This window comes from Mixophyes fleayi, chromosome 6 (genome assembly GCF_038048845.1).
Source record: "Mixophyes fleayi isolate aMixFle1 chromosome 6, aMixFle1.hap1, whole genome shotgun sequence".
Classification (NCBI taxonomy): domain Eukaryota; kingdom Metazoa; phylum Chordata; class Amphibia; order Anura; family Limnodynastidae; genus Mixophyes; species Mixophyes fleayi.
In genome coordinates this window covers 121,158,809-121,186,515 of record NC_134407.1, presented here as the reverse complement: position 1 = coordinate 121,186,515, position 27,707 = coordinate 121,158,809, and the positions used below count along the sequence as shown (strand labels likewise).

The following is a 27,707-nucleotide window of genomic DNA, read 5'->3' as shown; positions in this document are numbered from 1 at the left end:
TGGACACCCAGGAAGCGTGCGTTCCACGTTGGCACGCACGCTGACATCCCGCTCGTTATTCTGCCTGCTGAACATACCATGACACTCTCCTGATTCCGTGTATCCGGCAATTCAACATCTTCCGCAAGGATTCTCTATCCACCATCCAGACTCCACACGGACTCCATTGGACATCGTTAGTATCACAGCTTTATTCCGGATCGCTGCAAGCGCAAGTACCCCCCTTCTTCTCCTCCTCCTTCGGGACATTGTTTCAGCCTGCTGCAATACCCGAGATTGCTTCCAAGTGCAAGTATTGCGTTCATTCCCCCTCTTATTTTGGGTATTATTGTATTTGCTGGACACTCCTCACCTCCAAGACTTTTCTGCCACAATATCGATTGATCCCTCATTGGGTTAAAGCAATCTATCAGCACCAGTGCAGCATGGCACTATGTTAACCGAAATGTCTTCAATTTGTATGCTATGATGTATCCATGACATATATGTGTACCATTGCCTACTGTACTATACGTTTTTTGTATTTACTGTACTGAACCATTTTATTATCAGTTGATAAAGATAAGTATCACCATATTAGGACATTTCATCATTATTTCACTATTTAGGTCTAGCGCAGAATATTCTATATATTTGCAAAACTTAGCTTTCCTAAAATACTCATTGGTTATGCAGATGAGTCAGCACAACATTTTAATATCTGGTCTATTCTAAAAGAATTAAACAAAATTTGTGACACCTCTGATGGACCTCCACCTGATCCTACTATCAACATCCAAAGAATGGTGGAGGATTATTTTAATGACAGCATACAAATAGACATGTCAGACAGTCCCTTTACATACTGGGAGGAAAAAGAATGCAATTTGGAGACCCATATACAAACTTGCTTTGCAATGCTTAAGCTGCCCATCCTCCAGTGTGTACTCAGAAAGAGTTTTCAGCACAGCCATGAACTTTGTCAGCGATTGGCGTAGGAGGCTACTTCCTAAAAATGTGTGAAAGATGATGTTCATCAAAACTACAAATTCTCAAGGAAGGCCTTTACCGCCAATTACATGAAAGTACAGAAACTTTTGTAATTGTGAATTCCAGTGGGATGAATTAATATTGTGTGAGGATGATGTACACACTGATGAGGGTGAGGATGACAACAACATCTTGCCACTGTAGAGTTCATTGACAGTACTGTTGGGCTTAAGGCAGCTAAGCTATTGGTAGCTTGTTTTGAGGGGGCCCAAACAAACCAAGCACTTCATCCACAAAAGTGGCATTCCTTGTCGCTGAAAATGCTTGTTTTGTTAAACTGTACATGTCCTCTATAATATCTAACATCTTGCACCACTTTTTTTTCCTGCCCTGCTGTGGGGCAATGTTTCCTACATGTGCTATTAACTGCCGTGTGTTTGTGCCATTGCTCTGTCGTTTATTATCTAGCCAGTCTTTGACTGAAAATGAATGAAAATAATATTGTGACCTGTGAGGTGTTAAAAAAAAAAAAAAATTGAATTATCATTTAATTCAGTAATATTGTCTAATTTTGTCATTTTGTAGAAAGCACTAAATCATACTTGCCAACTCTCCCGGAATGTCCGGGAGACTCCCGCATTTTGTGAGAGTCTCCCGGACTCCCGGGCGAGTGTGGCAATCTCCCGAATTCTGCCCACTTCACTAGGAAGTGCCCCACTTCCTAGTGAAGTGGGCAGAATTAGATCCCAAACGCCGCGATTCCCGGTGAATCGCGGCGTTTGGCCCCGCCCCCGCTGTCAAATGACGCAATTTGCGTCATGACGTCACAGGGGGCGGGGCCGAAATGACGCGATTTCGGCCACCCCGCCCCTTCACGCCCCCCTCCACTGGCTGGCTCCCGGAAGGGAGCTGAAGAAAGTAGGTAAGTATGCACTAAATACCGTATATACTCGTGTATAAGCCGAGTTTTTCAGCACATTTTTTGTGCTGAAAAAAGCCCCCCTCGGCTTATACTCGAGTCCCACTTACCTGGTCTCCGTTTTCCAGTCTCCCCCGCTTATCTGCAGGCATCTGCAGCCTCTGTGGATCACTGTCAGCCACCATTTTATTGTAGCCCGTTTTTGTGTGTTCATTGCACATGGAACAATAAAGTTAAATGAAAAGGAGCCTGTCAGTCAAAGCTAAAGACCGGGACATTTCCATCTAGCCCCGCTGGTCAGAGACACATGTGAGTACCCTGACTTGTCCACTGCAATTATTTGCAGCAGTTTTATAAAGCCCAAGATTTTCATTTTTTGTCACCTATTAATAAGTGTCTGAAGATTCTTTTGCATAACTGTGAAATCATTGAAAAGTCTAAAAACATCCCAAACTTCAAGTATAATAAGGGTTAAATCACACAAAGCAAATTGTATTGTTCTGTTAAAATGTTTCTTCCAGCAAACAAAATCAAACTTTTCTTTATCTGAGCTATTATATCAAATTCTATTTAGTGTATGTGCAGCATCTTTTGCATTACTAAAGCCTAAATTACTGTACTGTTCTGAACACTTAGGAGTAACTGCTCATCACCTTCTAAAGGCGAATAAACTTAACTGGCACATGTATTTAGTATCCACAGACTGTCTCATTGATTTATATATTAATGATCTGATTTGTCTTTAGTGAATGTTATTTATATCTGTGTTCACCTATTAGGCTTGATACCAAGTGCAGAGGATTTAGTTTAACCATTTGTGTACAATTTATTAGGATATGGGTATATATTATGTACTTATAAAATTTTATTGATGTTTAATAACAATAAATTTTGATATATTCATTTACAACCTCACGTTTGTATTATTGGGAGCCCAGTGTTAACGATATCCAGCACTGTTTTTATTTTTGAAACTTACCAGTAGCTGCTGCATTTCCCACCCTAGGCTTATACTCGAGTCAATAAGTTTTCCCAGTTTTTTGTGGTAAAATTAAGTGCCTCGGCTTATATACGGTAAATGAAAGCTAGAATCTGATTGGTTGCTATAGGCAACATCCCCACTTTTTCAAACCCGCAGCTTAGTAAATCTAGCCCTAGATGGTTTCTATAGGGGTCATTTACAAACTGGATCAAGTGTGCAAGCAGAACATAAATGTCATCTGTGAAGATACCGGGTTTATCTGGCCCAGTGCTACCCAGTACCTTCTAGGATTCGTATGGTCACTCAGGCAAAATGCAGTTATAAAAATACAACAGTATATTTATTGTTATACAAACAACACTAGAATATTATATACACACAGTAAATAAATGCCAGTCAGATTTACCACATCATCTGTCCCTTACCCCAATAACTTAAGGAGATATAGTCACCTGCTGTCCAGACTTCATGACCCATGGATCCCTCTCAGCTGCATATATAGACTTGAGTTAGAAAACGACAATTCAAAACTCCATCTTGCACCTTCCTGAATGAAATCCAAGCATGAGCACCCCTCCCCCCTGGAGTTGTTCCTTATATATCACAGGTCTAATTTCCACAGTCTTTCCCCTCCCTGGGCAAACCCCTGCGTCTATTCTACTAAACCATTGGTCAGTGCTGGACTAAAGGGGGGGGGGTTGGACAGGGGAGTGAAGATGAGCTGTCCTTTCAGAGAACCTCCCCTGTTAGATGGCCTGTCTTGACTAGCCTGGTGAGAACAATGGACACTAATTAGTTTTCCTACTCAGGCACATGGCAACCTGATCCCTACCCATAATCCCCCTGGCTTTACTTTAAATACAATGAATAGCAACCTTACTTCAAGTTATCAATATACAATAAACAATATACATATGTACACTGAACTACAATGTCCCCTTAGCCACATGTTATTGGACAATGCAGTTATAGTCTGGTGAGCTGGGGAAACAAAAGAAGGCTATAAAAAGTATTTGCTATAATTCACATATCACACTCGTTTTGTCACATTCCTCCCCTACTTTTTTTAGCCCTTGTTTCCCAGTGGCTCCCTAGCCCCAAGTAATCATTTCTTACAAGTCCAAATATTCTGGCCTGCTGTGGTTTCTCCTGGGTCTGATGGTAAGGTAGACAGCAGTACACAGTTCCTCTTTCTCCCACCAGGGTCCCATGGCTGCAGGCATATCTTCCCACCCAGCTGAAGTGGGGGTTTATGCTGCCCTGTGTCATAAGATGAGTCAACAATAAAACTGGGCCACTCCGGTGCACACATCCATGGTAGGAGAGTTGTAGTCCAACATCCCTTGGGTGCCTTGTCCACCCTTAATTGCCCAACTGCAAATAGTCCCTTGGCCTGTCCTTTGTTTCTGGAGGCCATGCTCCCCTCCCCCACATATCCGAGGGAAAACTGCCAAGTGGCAGGAAAACTTTCTGGCACCTTGTCCGTTTGTTTCTGGCAAAGATCCAATCCCCCCTCCCCCAAACACTCAAGGGACAACTGCCCAGTGGCAGGCAAGCGTGGGGGCTCCATTAATTCTTTGCTTATGGGGAATCCTCTGTCCCCCTCCCAAACCACATGTGGGTGCCCCTGTAAGTATGTTTGTGTGCATCTCCCCTCCCCTGCTACCACATCCAACTGTTGCACTACTTCCCTCGCCTCTGGCGCATCGGGGTAGTGTGAATCCTCATTGGACACAGACTTGTCCTCCTGGCAGCAAAGCAAAGTGGATGGTCCAGTGCAGGCCTCTGGTATTGGGTCCTGGATTCCCAGATTTGGAGCTGGAGTGCGATGCATCAAAGCTGGTGGGGCTGGTGAATCTTGCTGTACTGGTGCCCTCTCAGACACCCACTCAGTCAACATCTCCTCATCTGCCAATTCTGCATAGGGGAAGGCATAAGTGTAATTTTCCCAGGGCCCCATGGTAGTGGCCTCTGACATGACAATTCCTTTATCCTCTCCCATTAATTCTGTCCTACAGTCTGTAAACATGATTTCTGCTGAGATCATATGTTGCGCAAGTTTATGATTCTCTTCTGTCACAATTGGGTAAAGCTGTACATCACTTGCCCCGGAGAGCACACATGCGGTATCCTGCGTTACTTCATTAAACAAATTCTTTTCAGGCACAACAGGGATGGATAACTGGTCTTTTCTGTAATTCTGTTCTAACTCAGACACAGTCTCAGGTTCCAATAACACTGGCAAATTATCAGAAGATGCTACTACATGGTACTTACTTGGTAGCTCTTTTCCATCCAAGTCACCAAATGGGAGAATTTCTCCTAATCCTTTCTGAGTAGTCAGAGGTACAACATCCTCACCAAGCAGTTCTTCTCCAGTCTCCCCCAAGATAGTAGCTTGGGCAACTGTATTTAATCCACTGGGATGGACCTCCCCCTGATTAACAGACTGAGCAGCCATCTTTTTAGAGTGTGATAAAAGATATTCCAATTGGCATTTTTCAGTATTCACTCGATAACACTGATCCTGCCACATTTCAGTGTCCGTAAATCCTTGCCGCCATACCTCATCCTCTGCTTCTTCAAAACTCTGTTGCAGACATTGCATTTGTTCCCAGAGAGGTATGTGGGGACCTAAAGTGAGCATCCATTTTCTATAAACACTAAAGGCATTGATGGGATTCTCCTGATCTTTTAACAAACGTTTCAGGATATCCATGTGTGTGCTGTACAGGTAAGGTACACCCCGGATCTGGCATTCCACTATCAGCTCCTCCATACTCATTGTCTCTAGTGGATCTGTAGAATCTGCTAATGGGACAGATTCTATTAATACATTTGCAGGGGATTCATCAGGCATGTCCCTGTGCTGTAATAGTCCATTTACGTCTTGTTTGTACTGCTGATTATTGTTGTATCTGGATTCTCCCTTGGCCAGATTCTGCATAGTACAAATAACTTCATGTGTAAAATCATCCCATGCTGGTTCATCCTGAAAATTACAGGCACTTGCCTCCTCTTTCAACATTAGGAACACATCCAACAGGTTCTCCAATTTCTCCTGTAGACTGGCTCCTTCCCACATAATAATCTTTGGGCACTCCTCATCCCAATAATCCAAAATGTGCTGCATTGTGGTGGGGTGGTGCAACACATCCATATCCCCATCCTGCAGACACTCCCACAGTCCTTCATCCCAGTACACCTTTCTCCTGGTTGTACTGGACTGCTTCATCCCTTCCTTTGGGAACTTTTTCAACACTGGGCTGTGATCTGCTCTCTTGTTCCTAGAGCTCACACCCATTTTACTTCCAGGGATCACCTCACTGTGATTTCCTCTCTTTGAGACACGGTTCCATCTTCCGCTCTCCTCTGGCGGGGTGCGCTTCCCCTTATCAAATCGGCACTTAGGCGGCATCTTCCCTCGCCTAAAGCCCACAGCGCTTTTCGTGACACTTTCTACCTTAAAGCCTTTAGGAGTAAGTTCAGGATAATGTGGTAACTGGTTTCTAGTGCTAACTGCTTTGCAGAGCCCTGGAATGTATCACGATACAGTTCCCCTGCAGCTCTACCCAGAGAAGACCTGGGACTGAGTGACCCCACTGCTTGCCACCAAAAATGTGAAGATACCGGGTTTATCTGGCCCAGTGCTACCCAGTACCTTCTAGGATTCGTATGGTCACTCAGGCAAAATGCAGTTATAAAAATACAACAGTATATTTATTGTTATACAAACAACACTAGAATATTATATACACACAGTAAATAAATGCCAGTCAGATTTACCACATTATCTGTCCCTTACCCCAATAACTTAAGGAGATATAGTCACCTGCTGTCCAGACTTCATGACCCATGGATCCCTCTCAGCTGCATATATAGACTTGAGTTAGAAAACGACAATTCAAAACTCCATCTTGCACCTTCCTGAATGAAATCCAAGCATGAGCACCCCTCCCCCCTGGAGTTGTTCCTTATATATCACAGGTCTAATTTCCACAGTCTTTCCCCTCCCTGGGCAAACCCCTGCGTCTATTCTACTTAACCATTGGTCAGTGCTGGACTAAAGGGGGGGGGGTTGGACAGGGGAGTGAAGATGAGCTGTCCTTTCAGAGAACCTCCCCTGTTAGATGGCCTGTCTTGACTAGCCTGGTGAGAACAATGGACACTAATTAGTTTTCCTACTCAGGCACATGGCAACCTGATCCCTACCCATAATCCCCCTGGCTTTACTTTAAATACAATGAATAGCAACCTTACTTCAAGTTATCAATATACAATAAACAATATACATATGTACACTGAACTACAATGTCCCCTTAGCCACATGTTATTGGACAATGCAGTTATAGTCTGGTGAGCTGGGGAAACAAAAGAAGGCTATAAAAAGTATTTGCTATAATTCACATATCACACTCGTTTTGTCACATCATCCCTCTCTGCTTTCTGGCATAATGCACCTAATTTTTCACAAATGATTTAGCGTGAGAAAATGCTGTTGATAGTGAGAGGATCACGGGGTTGTAGGTCTTATGATGAGTGGAGCTGGCTAGACACACGAGATATGACTATTCCAAAGAGAATGTGAGATATTTGCTGTAATGTACCTGGTTCTATGTATGAATGGAATATGCAATTTTGTTTTGCGAGATACAATACTATAATGAGATTCTAGGAGTGTAGACTATGTATATTTTATTTAGAACTTAAAAGTCAAATCCTTTTAAATTAATGGTGCAGAACACATGGCCTGCAAGGCCATTTTTTGTAGCTTACTTGAAGCTAAGCAGATAAAAGGACCCCATCAGTCAGAAATACTACTGTCTCGTATTGTACAGGTTATCACAATCTCAATATATCTGTGGGATCAATTCCCTGCAGCCGCAGTGAGACCCAGCATTTGTACAGGGACAGCCTGACAGTGATGACATATTAGATATCAGTGTGATGCCTCATGTTCAGATCTGAATTTGCCCTGAAAAAGCAAGACATGGCTTGGTTCAATCAGGAACCCCAAAATCCAAACTGATCCTCTCTCTACATATAATATCAATATTTTAGTGAATTGAATCACCCATAAAAATCCTGTTCTTGTCCCTGGTGGCTCAGGATTATATATACTATTAGTGGTCAGTAAGTCATTGGAAAGTAGTGCAGTTCCTCCAATAATGTTTTATTATTATTATTATTATTATATTTAGTTAAAACTCACATTTGTAAATAGTTGGCTAGAAATATATATATACACAACATCTTTAGCAGACCCATTTCTCAGACACACTGCCATCCACCTTGTCATTTATTTCTATTTATTTATTGATGTGTTTTTCTTCTATTTTCTGAGTTTGTTCATTTGTGTTTTTCTTTATTCCTGTGTTTTATTTTTCTGCCATGTTCTCCCAGCATATTTGCACATTTGCAACTCATATCACCCAAGCTATATTGTCCTCGGTGTTATCAATATCCAAAAGTCCTTCATTAGAAATCTTCCCTCCCCCCTTTTCATCCATATTTTCTTTCTATCACTTCTTCAAACACATTCACACTAATTTTAAGAAAGGAAGAAAATCCTTTCTTTGTTTTTACCGGGGTTAGGGCTTCTCCATATCCATCAAAGGGTTACCTAGACCCACCAGAGAAAATTTTTAGCAATGCATGGCAAAGCCTATTTAACATGGACAGCGGCAGTACAAGTACAGAAGCAGTCCTCCTATTGCTAGCGTTACCTATGCAAAAAAATGCTTTTTTTATTTAAATAAGGATTTTTTTTAATCTTGGACTTGTACTCATTTATTTATTAATATTCTTGATATTTCTTTTTTTTGGAAACTGGAACTGAAAGTCCAAATGGAGGCTTCCAGATCCACTGCACATGCACAAACATAGGTCACGGATGACAGAATCCCCCCCAGTGTCGGTGGATTTAAATAAACACTGATTGATACATTTATACCCCTTGTGTATTTGCACAACTGGATTAGCCATATTGGGTCTGATTCAGAGTGGAACGTAGGCATAAATGTAACTTGTGGTTGATGAGTATTTATAGTTGAAGATGCATCCAGGTCTGATTGAGTAGCAGATGAGTCTGCATGACAACTGGCACACCCATCAGACAAGGAACCTGTGACTGTGAGCCTCCAGCTGAGCCCTGTACAGAGCTGTTATTGTGGACATACAAAGTTAGACGCTGGCCAGAGGGCCAGTGATGGAGTCTCCTAGACTGCAGCAGGTGAGCAGAGAGGACTGTAAGCAAGAGGAGCGTATGTCCCAATGGATTGCTGTTGCAGCCTGCCCAGAATCTTGCCTCCACAGTGACAGATAAGTGTAAAAATGTATTCAAAGTCAAACACATATATGGCAAAGAGACTAATTGTGGCATATCTCATTTTTCTTTAGTTGGATTTTCAACAGACACAGTAATTTGCATTAGATAGAGACACTAAAGAGTGTATTAACTGCTACCTCTGTAGAGCAATGCAAAAGTAATCACTGCTACTATATACTGTAAAGTCATTCATATAACAAAGGTTATGCAAAAAGTGTAGATATATATATATATATATATATATATATATATATATATATATATATATATATATATATATCAGTCACAACATTAAAACCACTGACAAGTGAAGTGAATAACATTGATTATCTTGTTATAATGGCACCAATTAAGGGGTGTAATATATTAAGCAACAAGTGAACAGTTCTTGAAGTTGATGTGTTGGAAGCAGTAAAAATGGGGATGTGAGCGACTTGACAAGGGCCAAAATGTGACAACTAGACGACTGGGTCAGGGCATCTCCAAAATTGCCGATCTTGTGGAGTGTTCCCAGTATGCAGTTGTTAGTATCTACCAAATGTGGACCAAGGAAGAACAAGTGGTAAACCGGTAACAGGGTCATGGGCGCCCAAGGCTCACTGATGCGCATTGAGAGCGAAGGCTAACCCATCTGGGCCGATCCCACAGAAGAGCTATTGTAGCACAAATTGCTGAAAAAGTTAATGCTGGCTATGATAGAAAGATGTTAGCACATACAGTGCATCACAGCTTTCTGCGTATGGGGCTGCATAATCGCAGACCAGTAAGAGTGCCCATGCTGATCCCTGTTCACCGCGGAAAACGCCTACAATGGGCACGTGAGCACCAGAACTGGACCATGGAGCAATGAAAGACTTTGGCCTGGTCTGATAAATTACGTTTATTTTACATCATGTGGATGGCCAGGTGAATGTGCGTTGTTTACCTGGGGAAGAGATGGCACCAGGATGCACTATGGAAAGAAGTTAAGCTTGTGGAGGCAGTGTGATGCTCTGGGCAATGTTCTGCTGGAAAATCTTGGGTCCTGATATTCATTTTGACACATACCACCTATGTATACATTGTTGTAGACCAAGAACACCCCTGATGGCAGTGGCCTCTTTCATCGGGATAATGCACCCTGCCACACTGCAAAAATTGTTCAGGAATAATTTGAGAAAATTGACAAAGAGTTCAAGGTGTTGACTTGGTCTCCAAATTCCCCAGATCTTAATCCGATCAAGCATCTGTGGTATGTGCTGGAAAAACAAGTCCAAGCCATAGAGGCCCCACCTTACAACTTACAGGACTGAAAGGTTCTGCTGCTAACATCCTGATGCCATATAACATAAGGACACATTCAGAGGTCTAGTGGAATCTATGCCTCGACAGGATAGAGCTGTTTTGGTGGCACAATATTAGGCAGGTCGTTTTAATGTTGTGGCTGATCGGTGTATATTGATGTGTTATTTGGTTTAGAGAGCTAAAGCGAAAGAGTTAACTAGTGAGAAAGAAGGTTTATATCTCAACTTCTAGCGGTTAAGCAGACACTGTCATTCTGCTGTGTGCTATTTGATTGATTTTTACATTCATCTGACAGGTTGGTCTAATTCTATAAACTGTGCAAATTGTTTTTGTAATACTTCCCAACTTGGCCATGTTGAGGTCACACATCTGGGGCATGCCTTGCACTTAAGACTTGCTATGTCACTCCTAACCTGCTTTCCCACACCTAAAATCTCATATGCAATGCCATGTGCACCAGGTGTGCGTGTCACCAGTTCATTGCTGGTGTGACGTGCAGAGACCTGAATGTGTCATACCTTGCAATATTTTGCTTGTTGTGACAATGGTTCAGAAGGTGGGGACAGACCCCTCATATTCGGAATTTCCTGCTTAAATTTGGTCCTTTGGGAGGTATGCACTCAACTTAAAAATTAATTAAAATAAATTGCAATGGCCCTCAGGACATTTGTTCTCTTATATGCTGAGTCAAGATTCAATTTCCGTCTACTAAATAATGTGCTGTTATAGCATTCAGAGTTCTGGGAAGCTTGATGGATTACAATGTGGATTGGCCTTCCGCTGTCTCCCCTGCTTTCTTCTCCTTTCTGCAAATACGGAAAACATTGATTGGGTGGGCAAATGTCAGTAGCATCAGGATCAGTAGAGAGATGTTGACCTTAAAAACATGAAGATACAGTCATTAATAACACATCTCATCCTCACTAAAGGTAAACACCTCAAACACTGCAGGACCCACATATCTGGTTACATACATAGAAGGGGTCACCACCCAGATGTGTCCGTAAGATATGAAATGCTGCATATTGCAGAGTAGATATTAGTGCAGAAAGAGCCATCACCAGTCCATACAGCTTTCCAAAGTATCTGGGTGGAAATCTAGAAGATGGAAAAAAAATTAATAAGGACAACACGTGTTGCCATCTAGAGAAAGAGACACCAAGCTCTAAAATTTCTGTGTTACTCTTCAGAAATATTCAGACTTTTGAAAATAAATACATGAACAAAGAAATAAATACAAATAACACAAGGTTTGTTTTTTGCTTGTATCTACATAACTCATTCAAATTATGATTAAAAAATGTAATGTCATAAAAATGTGCTGTGTATACAAATACTCAGTAGTACCTATTTAGCAATGCAGAACTACAGACATTTGCTCTCGACAAGAGTTTTTATATGTTTATTGCAACGTGAAATCCTTTCCCATGCAGAATGTAAGTTTATGCGTTACAATGGTCTTTGAATAAGAACTATCTGGTATATCTATCTAAGATGTATGTAATAGGATGCACCTAAATGTTTTGAAAATCAAAAATATGATCTGAGACATTGATTAGTACTGGATCTCTTTTTTAATCAGATGCAGGGGCGGGCTGGGCAGGGGGGCACACGTCCCCCGGGCCGGACATAAAAACATTGTTTCGGGCCGCCGGGTGGCTGGCCCCTTCCCCGGGACCAGCCACCTTCATTTGGCCGCGGATCCTAACGATCTGTCCCCCCCTCCCTCCATGCTCGCGTGATGCACCTCTGGAACACATGGGACGCGCACAGGTGCCGTCCCATGTGTGTAAAAACTGACAGCGCGGGGGATTGAGCCAGGTAAGTGCCGGGGGGATGTATTATATTAATATTGTGTATGTCAGTGTCAGTATGCTAAATTAATGTCTGTGTTTGAGGGGGCCACTATAGGAATGTATTTGTGTGTGTAGGGGGCAGTATATGAATGTATGGGAGGGGCCAGTATATGAATGTATTTGTGTGAGTGTGAGGGCCAGTATATGAGTGCATTTGTGTGAGTGTGGGGGCCAGTATATGAATGCATTTGTGTGAGTGCTGGGGCCAGTATATGAGTGCATTTGTGTGAGTGTGGGGGCCAGTATATGAATGTATTTGTGTGAGTGTGAGGGCCAGTATATGAATGTATTTGTGTGTGTGTGTGTGTGTGGGGGCCAGTATATGAATGTATTTGTGTGAGTGTGGGGGCCAGTATATGAATGTATTTGTGTATGTGTGTGTGTGTGTGTGGGGGGGGCCAGTATATGAGTGTATTTGTGTGAGTGTGGGGGCCAGTATATGAGTGTATTTGTGTGAGTATGAGGGCCAGTATATGAATGTATTTGTGTGTGTGTGGGGGGGGGCAGTATATGAATGTATTTGTGTGAGTGTGGGGGCCAGTATATGAGTGTATTTGTGTGAGTGTGGGGGCCAGTATATGAATTTATTTGTGTGTGTGTGGGGGCCAGTATATGAATGTATTTGTGTGAGTGTGGGGGTCAGTATATGAGTGTATTTGTGTGTGTGTGGGGGGCCAGTATATGAATGTATTTATGTGAGTGTGGGGGCCAGTATATGAATGTATTTGTGTGAGTGTGGGGGCCAGTATATGAGTGTATTTCTGTGTGTGTGTGGGCCAGTATATTTATGAATATATTTGTGTGTGTGTGGGGGCCAGTATATGAATGTATTTGTGTGTGTGTGTGTGTAGGGGGGGGGGGCAGTATATGAATGTATTGTGTGTGGGAATGACCAGTCTAGGAATGTAGTGTGTGTGAGGGAGGGGGTCTTGTGTGTATATATATATATGTGTGTGTATGTATATATATATATATATATATATATATATATATATATATATATATATATAAATTTAATCGAGGAGTGCACGTGGGTGATAAGTATTGGGTGCTATTTTATTTGTGGGGTGATGGTGGGACAATTTAATTTAATAGTGGTTCCTATGAATTTAAGATGGAGTAATTGCACCTTTAAGTTAATACTGGGGTGGTGAGCTATTAATTGATTGTGGGGCTGTTTGGGGAGAATGAGGTCTATTACATGTGATTATGAATTATTTAAAGCTTGGGATTGTTGTGGGAAATGGTTATATTTGTTAACCGTAAATGCTATTTAAATTATTGCTGGGGCTATTTGGAGGGAGGGAAATAGGTTTATATATTAAATGTGTTTGCGATCTAATTTTAGGGTTGGTTGGAGGGAAAGAGATCTAGGGCCTGATTCACTAAGGATCTTAACTTAAGAAACTTCTTAACTCAGTCTCCTGGACTAAACCATGTTACAATGCAAGGGGTGCAAATTAGTATTCTGTTTTGCACATAAGTTAAATACTGACTGTTTTTTCATGTAGCACACAAATATCAACTTTAAATTTCAGTGTACAAATAAGCTATGAAGTATTTGTGTGCTACATGAAAAAACAGACAGTATTTAACTTATGTGCAAAACAGAATACTAATTTGCACCCCTTGCATTGTAACATGGTTTTGTCCAGGAGACTGACATAAGAAGTTTATTAAGTTAAGATCCTTAGTGAATCAGGCCCTTATTTAGCAAATGTGAATATTATTATTTTAATGTTGTGGCTGAAGGGAGGCCTAATTATAAAATGTGGGTGCTTTTGATTTAACACTGGAATTGGTTGGAGTTTTCTAAATGTTATGTACCCATTTTTTTTCCAAATAAGGCCTCCGATATTCCAGGATCCAGACAACCAGCAAATGAGCTAAAGTAACCAGCAGCCACAAGTGGTGACAGTGACAAGAACAGGTAGGAGAGAGCAAAACAGTCTGCCAACTATCTTGAATCTTGTGGGACAGTCCCGAATTTGGGTGACTGTTTCGCTTAGGACAGTTGGGAGGTATGTCCCGCTTCACCGTGAATTACTCGTGAAGGCAGAACTGTGTGCACCTAATAGTAGTGCACACAGCTCTGGGCCTGGGTGTGTATATCTAATATATAAATGCTTAGTGGCGTCTGTGTGTGGGAAAAAAAAACCAAGTTGCAGCGCCACCTGCTGGGCAGAGTTATACACTGACCTACTAAATTCTTAGTGTGGGTGGGAAAAAAATTTCAAAAAGGGCTGAAATTTGGTAGGGCTCAAACTCATTTTCGTGAGTTAATTTTACCTCATGAACACACATGTGTAGAGGCGTGCGTTAGTGTGTGTGTGTGTGTGTGTGTGTGTGTGTGTGTGTGTGTAAAAAACTATTTTCTCAGAAAGGGCTCATCCAATTGACCTGAAATTTGGTATACTGACATTATTTGACAAAAAAATTAGAATAGTCAAGTCAGTTAACTTCCATCATCCCCCCTTCCCCCCGTGGGAGGGGTAGTAAAGGCTAAATTTACGAGTTGAGGGGTCAAACTCATTTTCGTGAGGTAATTTTACCTCATGAACACACATTAAAAAGGGCGCTTGCGTCGGGAAGTAACGATCTTCCCCTAAGGAGGCCTGGGCTAGGCCCAAATGCATGACAAGAACCTTTTTAAGACCTTAAGTATCTTGATTTGACTAGAATGCATGAGTATCATGCACGGGTTAACTTGTATATATATATATATATATATATATATATATATATATATATATATATATGGGCCGGCGCGGTGTGCTTGCTCCCCGGGCTAAAGTCTGCCAGCCCTCCCCTGATCAGATGGAAACCACATATGTCTCATAGAGATAAGCAAAATTGTCCAACTGTTCCTGTTCCAATATTCGCCTCATTCCGCATTTTGGGCTGAATCTTGCATGTTTCTTTGGTAGAATTAAATTATTTTGTGCAGAATTCCCTGTATCGTTTTCCTCCTCTTGGATTTCCCTTATCATTTTCTTATTATAGCCCAAGAACAACACAGGGCAGAATGGATTGACACCATCACAGCTCTATTTATAGATTATAAATTCACCAGAATTTGGAGTTTACAAATACAAAGCGGTATGTCATGTCATGGAGTGGCAAAGGAAAAGTGGGACTTGAAGACTGTATTACTGGACATTTGCACCTCAGTCTGTCCCACTGGGAAATACAATTCATGTCATGTTCTGATGCAATTTCACTCATCTCTACTTAAACAGTAATAAAATGCCCAAATTATGACCATTTTTAGAATGAATAGAAATAAAGCAAGAATAAGGATCAAATTATGTTAGTGTCATACATAAAAACTACCCCAGTAGTAACAATAGTAACAATAATAGTTTTGTCATACAGTTATTCAGAGTGAAATCGATAACAAAAATTAGCATTCAGCATACAGAATAAGAGACGCATTACAATGTATGTGTGTTTATCCATATTTGCAGAATATGAGAAATCATAAACAAGAGAAGCAGCGATGTGCAGATGTGCAGATGTAAATACCTATATAAAAGGACCAAATGCTAAAAATCACATCCAACAGGCAGAAAATATAAATTACATTAGAGAATCTTTGCAAAGCGCTACGGAATTTGCTGGCACTATATAAATAAAGGTTAATGATGATGATGAGAATACAGGTTCATGTATGTATGCATGCATGTGATAATTACTTATATTAAAACTTGATTTGACTATGGTGTTGCAGGGTGCAGAATAATGGTCTGTCACCTCAAAGTGACCAGCCAATTACATTAATCTGCAGGACAAACCCTTGCAGTACCCCCTAATAATTGATAACCCCCACCCTTCCTGTATGTGGGCCACTGCTGCGTTCCCCTCCCATTGTAATTCATCCTCCCCCTGCCTCAATTTCCCTGGGCACAGAACAGCATTGTCTATTTTATTATCTATAATAGTTTGTATGAGCCTGATTTATTTCTTCATTTAATCATGAGAGTGAGAGGACATTCTGTCTATCTTTATTATACATGTCACTGTCTAACAGTTGAAAGGTTATAGTAATATAAGAATATTACTATAAACGTGCTTTCTCACAGAAAGTTCACTTGGAACGTGCACAAGGTGTCTCATTAAAACTGAAAACCAAGGCCCGGGGATATGCAAGAATAAAGTCCATTTGTGGGGAGAATAAGTCTTTGTGGCCCCTGTAAATATACACCATTTAAACCACATTGAAATACCTTGTCCTCAGATTTAAAATGGATAGACATGAAAAGGGAAGACGAGTATGGTATTCCTACATATTATAGATATGAGACTAGACAAACAACAGAGACCTTCTTTTAGGAAGATTGGATATATAAATAGGAACTATCAAAAAGGAACGAGGGGTGCTAAAAACAAATCTTTCAAAAATTCCATTAACAAAAACAATTGCAAAAATTTAGATGGGGTCAAAAGAAATAAAATTAAGAATGATACCATCATCTATTATTGAAATAAATACACACTTGAAGAGGCAGCAAATTATTCAAAAAAGGTTCAAACTTGCCTGCTCCAATCAGCTTGACAAATATAGTACTTATGTAGTTTTGCAATAATGATAAAGAGATAAAAACTTACAAAGAAATTAATGAAAATTATAAAAAGAAATCTACATTCTATCCCACTCACACAAAAGGTTTTTTGGTGGTAACTTTCAAAGAGTTGGTTAAAGATGATCTAGACAAATGGAATATCAAATCAAGTCCTATGTTTAATCTGAGCAAAGTTGAAATAGAGGCCATAAAAAGTTCATATCTAATAAAAACATTGTTATTAAAACCAGCAGATAAAGGAAGGGGGGGGGGGGGGGTGGTCATGGATCCAGTGGTGTCCAAAAGGAAAACTGTAGACTACTTTGAGATCAGCGACCTGTGAACTTCTGTAGGGAGATTTGGGACAGGAGATGAAGAGAAGAAACAGACGGAGGAGTAGAGCCACAAATCACATTATTTTGGTCCTGAATCTAAATGAATTGATCGCTGCATTTTGTTGCTGGAAGCGGGACCAAAATGGTGTTTTTCGTGGCATTGAGGCCCCACTCCTTTAGAATGCAGGAAAATGGCCTGCTCTCCTGGAAGTCCAGGAGAGCTACCTGGAATTAAGGAGTCTCCAGAAAATCCCGGGAGAGTGGGCAGTATGTTCTATTGAGATGCATATGGCAGAACCAAGCTGGTAGATCCTTCTGTATGCTCTCGCCATTTCCTTCTTGCTAATATATTTATATGTAATATTTTTATTTTGTTTATCAAATATTGTTACTTACACAATAGACAGGAATGCAGCATTTCCTCCATAAAGGAATGAACGATTTATCACTTGGAAGATGAAAGTTGGATACAGTGCTGGGAGTGTGGGAATTGAGGCGCACACAGAGAAGAGCACACCCAGCACAGTCGTCAGTGACAAAGATAGGATTGAGGAATGGATGTCATCAAGCCTGTCTGTATCTGAGAAAAATAGGATACAAATTGTAATCAAAGTTGTGTACAGCTCGTTAACCTGTCATTACAAATTTGCATTATGTTATTTAGGCTTATAATACACAGCCTTTAAACTTTAGGAGCACTGCATACAACTGCCTACACATGACAAAATGATAGGCAAGTCTATATAATTATTATTATTATTATTATCCTTTATTTGTTAGGCGCCACAAGAGTTCCGCAGCGCCGTACAATGCACAAACAATAGACAGTACAGGGTAAAATATTACTGAGCAGTAAACAAAAATACCAAAACTTCGGAAGCTCCAAGCAGGCTAATGCAGAAAAGACGGAGCAGAAGAGTAGGTAAGGACACAGGAGGGAAGAGGGCTCTGCTCGAATGAGCTTACATCCTAAGGGAGGGTGAACAAGACTCAGGTACAAACGGGGCCAGATGATGTAAAGGAGAGAAGAGGGGACAGGAGGAGGGAGGGGAGAGCGGGTTAGGAGGAAGGATGGTAGGCTTTGAGGAACAGGTGGGTTTTTAGTGCCCGTTTGAAGGAGCTTAGAGTGGGGTTAATGGATAATTAATGGATAGACTACGTAAAAGCAAATGAACAAATAAAAAGTTTACATGGAAAGACGTATGAGATGTTATGGGAAATACCATACACATAGCCCACATTCACTTTAAGTCATACCAACCTAATATTGTCCTTTATCAGCCAAGTTCTAATCAACTAATATGTAACAGGTTGATATAGGATATAAAAGCAAAGAAAATGTGAATAGAATGGTGCTCAAGAGCTATACCTTAGAGTTCAGTATATGAAACACAATGGAATAGATTCATGGACAGATAAATCACAATTTAATGAAATATAGATAAATCACTGTTAAAACAACTGCCACAATTGAGCTCAATGTGGATATTATTGCTATACTAAAGATACTAAACGTGCAAATCAAGAAATATGTAAACATTGCTTCAATGCACATGAATCATGCTATCATTGTTTTTGTTCAAAGTTCCATTTCATAAGATCAATCTGCATATATAGTTGAATCTCACAAGGAACTTGAGAATCCAAATGTCCGTAAATTTTAGAGCAAAAGGAGATATCTATTGATACTAAAAAGCAGTGGGAAACATGCGCTTCCTAATTTAAGTGTGTATGCAGCCAAGGGGAAAAGGAGGGGTTGCAAAGGAGAAAAGGTCCCAATCTCCTAATGGTCTGGAAAGAAAAATGGACTCCCCGGCGCAATACCAAGATGCTGGTGCCCTCTGAAAATGAATTGGTATAAAACTGTTGGATCTGGAAAATTTGTATTCAATGTGGTGTAAATCAATACATATAAACAAATGAACAATGCAAAAAAGAGTGATTACTCTATGAAGTTAAAAATAAAAGCAGACAGAGCAAAAACAGCAAAACAATAAAAACATAAATCCTTGAGCTCAATGAGCATGAGTTGCCACAAAATAGAAAGACTGCTGTCCATATGCATCCAAACAAAATAATGTACTGGATAGTAGCAAATTCAACTAATAGTCCAAGTGTAGATATGTTGTAATATGTTGTATGAACCAAATATATAGAGCGGAATCAGCAATGACAGTTCACGAGCACAAAGAAAAGTCCAAGCATGGTCAACTCATAGAATGTCATTGAATCACAATTCTCGTGGTTGAAATAAAAGTAGAGTAAATGATGAAGGAACATAGGTGAAAATAGGTGGTCTGAGGGTGTAGGTACATGAACCTACCCCTCTCCTACGTCGATTCCCTGGATGCTCTGTCCCTAGATTATCTGTCCAGTGCTAACTGCACGCTGTCTTCTCCTTCCAGAAGTGTTTGGTAATTCCTGGTAGTGTGAAGAGTCTATGGTGCGCATGCGCATGCGTTCGTAGCAGAAGTATACCGCAATCACTTTCATCAGACAGTGGAATAAAATCCAAGTTAGAACAGTAGTATGGATATTGGTCCAATATGTAATTCTACACGTTTCGCCCTAGTTGGTAGTCCAGTAGTCACCATGTGAACTGGCTAAAAAACATCCTCAAGGAACTATACATTATATTGAGTTGCAACTGCTCACATTTGTCACAATATCATAAACAGGCTATTATCTTAAAAGAAAGGTTCTTAGAAAAGACACCATAGAGAAATCCTCACTACAGTTGAGGGAAACAGACAGAGGTAACCTTTTTGGGAAGAAAAGTGACTGGGCGGAGGACTCCAACACAACAAAGGCACCAAATCTCCCCTTCATTGCCACATACAGTAGGAACCCAAGAAATTAGAGCTTATTGCGAGCATGGATTTATATTTTTATTGTTTTGCTGTGTCTTTGCTCTGTCTGCTTTAGTTTTTAACCTCATGGAGTGATCACTCTTTTTTGCATTGCTCATTTGTTTATATGTATTGATTTCCACCACATTGAATACTAATTTTCCAGATCAGTTTCTTACCAATTAATTTTCAGAGGGCACCAGCATCTTAGTATTGCACCTGGGAATCTATTCATCAATTGATAGTAGATGGTATTGCGCAGATAGATTGCAATTGTTTATAAATCACTAATGGACAGTAAATATTGCGAAAAAACTAATTGTCTAATTTAAACTCCTTTGAGCACAGTCTGCTTATACAACAATTATTGTATTTACATTTTCTTTGATTTTCTATCACATTTGGGAAGTGCAGGACAACAAGCAGCAGAGAGTTACCTACATACCTAGCCCTGAAAAGTATGTAGGGGTATATATACTAAACTGCGGGTTTGAAAAAGTGGAGATGTTGCCTATGGCATCCAATCAGATTCTAGCTTTTTTTATTTAGTGTATTCTACAAAATGACAGCTAGAATCTGATTGGTTGCTTTAGGCAACATCTCAGCTTTTTCAAACCCGCAGTTTAGTAAATATACCCCATACAGTATATTACTGATATGGGATACCATATTTCTCTCTCATCCTATCTGGGGGACACTACTACCATGGGGTTGTATGTGGGGAGCTTGGAGTTGGCACTTAACAAGTTAATGTAATACTTGCTGACAGACTCCTCCTCTCTGCAAACCCCTCTAGCCTCAGTGTTTGTTGAGTGCCCAAGCAGTTGGGCTTACTGTGGCTGCTCTGCAACTACATCTTGCTGATTTTATTTTTATTTTCATTCTTTTTTCTTTTATTTTACAAACTGTGTCTATGCTGCACTGCAGCACATACACTGGTTGGGATACTATGCATAACTATGCATGACAGGGGACTCCTATGCAGAAAATAGCTGCAGCCGACAGAGTTCAGTGAAAGCAGGTTGGCTTTCACTGCCAGTGCTTCATGACAGGTGCTGCCAGCGATCTCAGGGACCGCTGTCACACTAGAGCCCCTTCTTTGCATAGAGACCATCAGGTCACTACAGTTAAGGGTACCGGCGCTGCCATTATGGGCAGAGAGCGCCAGTACTCGGTAAATGGCGCCCGCATTTGGATGGATTGTACCAAGTCTCCCGCTCTTCAGAGACTTGAGTACACACTTTTGCCATTAGGCAGAGAGCGTCAGACACTGAAAAATGTGGGAGGCCATTCCTAATTTGGATTATATCACTCCCCCGCAAATGCGGAGGGGGACTGGGCATCACGATTTGGCCCACACAGGAGACATAGGAGTATGAGGCTGACACGGGCTTACTATACAAGCACCACAGAAACAGCAGTTTTTTTAACAGATATCACTATAGATAAGAGAGAAAGCAGGGTGAAGCAGCCCCGTTAGGTGTTTCTCCCCCATCTGCAACAATACAATGGTGTATTCCTGAAGCGGGAACTGCAGACAGGAAGGCGGTTACATGGCTACAGGCTCCTCTCTCTGTACCTGATGGTCCTTGGCCACTAGGAGGGCTAAGTACTTTCATGAATTTTTTGCATGTATGTATGTATATCAATGGATATGTATTTATGTCTATGTGTGTATATATATATATATATATATATATATATATATATATATATATATGTATATGTACAGTTCACTATTATGATATTCAGCACCTATTTGTGTACATGTGTATAAGTATATGAGATGCTCTGTTTATTAAGTGACAAATGGTATTCCACAGTTAATATACATTTTGCTGTGTACAGTATACTGTTTAGAGTTAACTTGGATAAGAAGTATACTCGGAAACAGGTATCACATATTATATCCATTCAAATTGAGATACTGTTTGTGCTGAAAGCAGAGGAACAACAGGTATCCTCTATATTTACTCATTGGACACCTGTTCTTACTGTGTTGCTTTCCTAAGGTAGAAAAACACGAGGAACTGGTTTGCTGCAGCAGTTACCTGGTCACAGGCACAATGGCTGCAAAAGAAACACCCGGGCAAAAGGATTTACTGGCTATACTGTAAATAATAGTCTCTCTTGTGGACTGAAAGACCCGGGGCTGACCATGCAGACTTTGAGGTTTACCCATGTTAAGTAGGACCAAGGTAACGCACCCCCTTCTCAGATATATACACACATATCAGTGTGTGCAACCGAACGTACAGTCAGTAGCAACACGTGTTCAACTACTTGCCAGGCCGATGAAGATGTAAACTAGTGCTGAAGCCTTTTTCCGTTACTGTACTCCTTTCCAACGGGGTCAAGTACCGGCCCCAAAGTAGATACGGGCCTGAGCCAGCTTGGTCACATAGCATCGGAGGTCCACCTAGGAGAACCCAATCACTCAGTGGTTAGTGGAGACCTTAAACCAATTAACCTGGTTCTTGGTATCACCTGCATGGGCGCCATGAGCGTAAGTGTCAGGGGTCCACTTGGGCCTGCCCTCAAAGCCTGTCCACACTAGGACTCTTCTAAATCAGAAGAGGTATGGAGGATTCTGCCCCTCCCCACAGGTGGGTCGCGAAGAAACCTCCAGGCACAAAGACATTGTGGATCTGGTGGTAGCAGGTCACCTAGCCTTGGACCCTATCTAATTAGAGATGGGGCGGCGAGCAAACCTGATGGTAAAAAGAAGGCTCATAGAACTTGACCCGTATTCTCTGCCGCGTTGAAGTATTTTACTGCAGGTATCTGGTGTTTAAGACAGACACCTAACCGACATCCCAGCCTAACTCAGTGCATGATCATTAGGGCTTTGGAAACTTAAGCAGACCAGCGGGAAGTGCAGTTACAAGGCACTGCTCCCTATGGCATGCCTTTGTCGGAAGTTTAGGGATACAGGTATATGGAAACGTGGTACGCAGCCTCCGTTCATTAACTGTCCTTAGTCGGTGGCAGGACCTTTTGATTAAGGTCCTCCTGTGCCGACACTGAGTTTGTAGAAATTCTCCAAACCCTATTCAGCTTGGGTCTCATTAGGGCCAGAGGCTGACATACATTATATGTTAGCCCACACGAGATGAGTGCCCTCCTCCCGTGGTATATTTCAAAGCAAGCTCAGGCTCCGAGAGTGACTTTTTTGCCGGCCCCTCCGGGGCGGTGAGTCTGACAAAGGTCAGTAGTCCAGAAGCAGACCCCTTTCAGCTAGGGCCATTCATGGGGAAAATAATCCTTTCTTCTTATAAGAGGCACCCAGAGTCCTAGCTTCCGGAGGCTGTCAAGAGCCTTGGCCTGGATCTTGTTTAGTCCAGTACCACATTATTACACAGGATCCCACAAACAGATCAGCATGGCTTATTTTGCCGGGATTCCATAATATAAGGCAGAGGAGTTATATTTCATCCTCTTTCTGCTTCCCTAGCCAGCTAGGCCGTTGAAACTCATACTTGCTCTATGAGCCCTCATTCTATATCTCTTTCTCGACCTTTGGGTTAAGATCTACTGTGCTCTCCGTTCTTTTTAGTGGATATCTGATTTGCCCCTTTTTGGGATCAGTCTAGGAACGGGACTTGTACAACGGGGAGATATGTGCCAGCAGTGGATTACACTCCTATATCTCAATGGGTGCCTGAGATGGGACCATCTCACAACAGGCAAGGCCTTGGCCCTGTGCACATGAGACCGGCCTATGAGGATGGAGAGCAGTGGTCTTTTTAACACAGAGAGGATCGGTATCCGACTTCAGGCACCTGATCAAAGAGTGTGTTCTACAGATATAAGTTGGACCATAGCGACATGTTACTGCCCCAGCAGGGGGCTCGGTCACTACCTTAAGGGTTTTAGTCCTTCTTCAGTTTGCAATATCATGGTTGTGATATATGTCAATTGACTGAGTGAGACCATGAATGCCAAAAGGCATTAAATTACAGCCTTGGCTCATTGGGTAGACTGCTGTTGCAGAAGTCCCAGTGAGAAAGAAATCTCACCACGCACAGTTTCAGACGCTGTGCCATCAGTGGATTACCTGATATACATCTCAGGGCGCCTTGCCATGGTCACCAGAACCTGGACTCTATTCAGGACCAGGGCTCCTCCTGTTGACGTAGCTGTCAAGACCATGCAGTGGAAGTTCCAAATGGGACACCTGCTCCTCCCACTGTGCAGCGTCCCCGAGTCTCCGGGCGGCAGGTGTATGAAGGAGGCCCTTCTTAGAATTCTGCTGACTTCAAATTAGGCAACGGGCCCGGCTGCAGTATTCTCCTTGCTGGGTCCAGGGAGAAGGGGATCATCTGCTTCGCACAGACGTCCTCCCTCAACTTCCCCCCCTTCCTTCTTGTTCAGCACCATTATGGTTTGCTTCTGATGGTTCAGGGGATTTTCATCCACAATAGTGGCCAGGAACCTGTGGCTACCACAGTATCACAGGGTACTCAGTACTTCGTAGTGGGGTGTGAGCATCACAACTTCTTTTTTCCTCTTTCTCGCTTTACGCAGATTACTGCAGTGAGAGTCTCTGGCTCAGTTCCTGATGGTTCTGGAGTCAGCTTTCCCTTCTGGACTTGCTTTGTTTATTACAATGGATATGTGCAAGAGGCGCGGACCTTTCCCTAAGGGGACCTGCAGACAACTTCAAGGTTCCTTCCCCGACACCAAGGGGAGGCCTAAGACATTAGGTATTCATTCCTTACCACCTTCATCGAAACCTCCTGTTCAGCTGAAGTGTGGTTGCTACATGCTAATGGAGTTCCTTGACCAAGGACCTTGGTGCAGGGTATAAGGCTAGAGGCCCCTTGTGGCTATACTATATTCTCCATTTTATGTGATGTAAGAGCTGTTTCGTACAGTTCCTTCACTCAAAACTGTCAGGTACCTTCCAACCGCAGCTCTCATCCCGTTGCCTAGCAACGGGATGCCCTTCCGCCCACATGATCGCAATTCGCCGCTTGGCTCCCTAGCAACGGGACGCTTGCCCGGCGATCAGCTGAGTCTGATCGCCAGAAGTCTCTCTCCTCATTTCCTCCTCCACACTGTTTAAACCTCACTCTGGCACCATTAGGGTGCCAGAGTATTGGTTCATACATACTCCAGCTTCCCTGCAGTTCCTGTTGTCTCCTGTGATATATATATATACTTGGCTTGTTTGACTACTCTTCCGGATCTTCCTTTGGACTTCGCTGTCCATTCTGGTATTGACCCTTGGACTGTTCCTGACTACTCTTTGTCTATTCTCCTTGGTACTGCGCTCCTCTGCTTTCGATTCGGCCTGTCTGACTACGCTTTATCCATTGCACTGGTGACTATCTGGGAGAACCGCAACCTGCGCACTTCACGCAGCAAAGTCCATACCTCCTTGCGGGTGTCCCTGGTGAACACCGGGAGTGCGTTAGACTCCGCGCCTCCCAGCTTAGTCACGCCAACACCAGTCAGTGGCTTATTCCAGTGAAAATACGTGAAAAAAAACAAATAAAGGGTACAACAATTGGGCTACATCTTTCTTAAAGCACCTGTGGAGTCTGTCCTTCTCTCAGCCTACAATGCTTTTTAGGGTTCAAATTGAATCTGGAGGTTCTGGTGTCGGTCCTTTGGGAGCTGGCTGCCTCTTTGGACCTTATATCAGGGGGTTTTCTTTAACATAGGATTTATGCCTTCTTTTCATGTGGTGTGGCCATTCAACATTAGGAGGACTGGTTTCTGCTCGTATGGTTCAATATGGAGGTTGGGAAAGGCTGGCTGCTAAACAGACCATCGCTAGGAGCATTCTGTCCTCTGTCCGACAGGTCTCTCTATCGAGTCGGCCTCTGTCAAATTGTCTTGGTGATAAATGCACCCATTCGTGGGGGTGATCTGGGCTTCACTTAATGATGTTTTAGCGGATCAACTTGGCCGAGGAGTTATATAGTTCTTTGGCTGTCATTTCACATATGTAACCTAGTTACTGTTGGCCCTATGGCCACTGGTTTTTGGCCGCAGTGTTGCATGCCAGGCTTTTAGAGCAGTCCCTCCCTTCAAGGGTCTGCTTTAGAATGTCCCCATAGTAGCAGTGTCCCCCAGATCGAATGAAAGCGAAAAGAGGATTTTTATACTTACGATAAATCCGTTTCTCTGATTCCATCTGAGGGACCCTGTGATCCCTCCCTTCTGCCATTTGGTATTTGGTGGTGGTTTCCCCTTCCTTGGGGCTTTTTGTATTACACTGAGGCTAAAGGGAGTTGTTCTGTAAGCAAGTAATAAATTAACTTGTTAAGTGCCAGCTTCAATCTCCCCACATACAACCCTATGTTAGCAGTGTCCCCCAGATGGAATCAGAGAAACGGATTTATCGTATAAAAATCCTCTTATTTGTGCTAACTGCTTAATGTGCTATTAACAACATTATAAAGTGATGTTGGGATAAGTGATTACATAAAGTCAAGGTTTATGAGTGCACAATATTGTTTGGATGTATTGTCTACTAATAGATTTGGAACACACCTATAAACACATGAATGTGCAATCATAATCTGTCACATATTTTGCTTTTCATAAAGGTAACTTGAAAAGCTATGTACTGCACTATCCCCACATTGAATTTGCATGTGTATGATGCCAGTTGATCCGGCTGTAGGGACCTCAGGAGAGTGGATCTGCATCGCTGGTCTCTCCACCAAATTTTGCCCAGCAGTATAATCAAGCCCACTAAATTCATAAATCGTCCATGCCTAAGCTTCTCCTTATATATAGAATTACGGTGGACTGTGGATGCATGGATTACCACCTCACATTCATAGTCCACAGTATTTCTATATCCTGTATATATATAAACCCACTTCAGTGACACTAAATGTACCAGCATGCCATGTCAGTGGCTGTTCTGTCATGCTTGGACATGTGATGCAAAGGCCATAATGACAAGAACGTTTTAATTAGTTTTTTTTTATGATTTATATATACTGGCTATAGAATTACTGTAGTGGAAACATTCATCCTCAGTGCACATCAATTGTATATCCAGTCTATATAAATCAGTGAAAAAAATAAGAAAATATTGTATTGTTTATACATTTTATCTATAGCAGTCTGTAATGTATATGTAACACCACTACCTAAGCGCAGATGTTAAGCGTTAGGCTAGCCCTCTATAGACTGACCACACATCCTAATGGCAGCACATTGCATTATGTGCTTTCCCCGGTGGGTCCTTCATATCCCAGTATGACGCTGTACTTTGCATGGTTAGTTTTGTATGAGTAGAGCTCATATAAAACCAGGGTGCCCATGTGACATAAGGATTGCTCCAGCTATAACTTATAAGCAGTGGTATCTAAAGGGCCGCATAGCATACCCTGTTCAATAGGTATTAGAAGCTCTCTCCTTTTTTTTATGTAAATGCTACAAAAATATAAAGGACATCTCTACTATATTTTTTTTATCAATTATTCTTAATCTTAATTAATCTGAAATTTCAGGAAAATAAACATTGTCGGTTAGAGACTTCAAGGAGGAATAACTTGGCCTGTCCTCGGAAAAACAGGTATGTGTAGAGTGCTATATGGATGTGGCCAGGGGCGGATTGGCCATAGACCTTACAGGGAAGTTTCCCGGTAGGCCGAT

At 41.8% G+C, this 27,707-nt stretch overlaps 1 protein-coding gene and 1 long non-coding RNA gene across 6 annotated transcripts in view; one reads left to right on the top strand and one right to left on the bottom strand.

Moving 5' to 3' along the window:
- Positions 1 to 7,305: 7,305 nt before the first annotated feature.
- Positions 7,306 to 27,707, bottom strand: part of LOC142161523 (equilibrative nucleobase transporter 1-like) — a 125,765-nt gene continuing 105,363 nt past the window's right edge. For 4 of the 5 annotated variants that reach the window (XM_075217212.1, XM_075217211.1, XM_075217214.1 and 1 more), the window contains 3 exons: positions 17,632 to 17,815; positions 11,457 to 11,580; positions 7,306 to 11,359 (listed from right to left, as the gene is read on the bottom strand). In XM_075217212.1, the coding sequence (XP_075073313.1) occupies positions 11,240 to 11,359; positions 11,457 to 11,580; positions 17,632 to 17,815 (428 nt within the window). In that variant the 3' untranslated portion in view covers positions 7,306 to 11,239. The remainder of the gene's footprint in view (positions 11,360 to 11,456; positions 11,581 to 17,631; positions 17,816 to 27,707) is intronic. The other variant, XM_075217215.1, reaches the window with a different exon arrangement.
- LOC142161525 (uncharacterized) overlaps positions 21,693 to 27,707 on the top strand; it is a 36,165-nt gene continuing 30,150 nt past the window's right edge. Inside the window, exon 1 of the long non-coding RNA XR_012693422.1 lies at positions 21,693 to 21,716. This is a non-coding gene — a long non-coding RNA (uncharacterized LOC142161525). The remainder of the gene's footprint in view (positions 21,717 to 27,707) is intronic.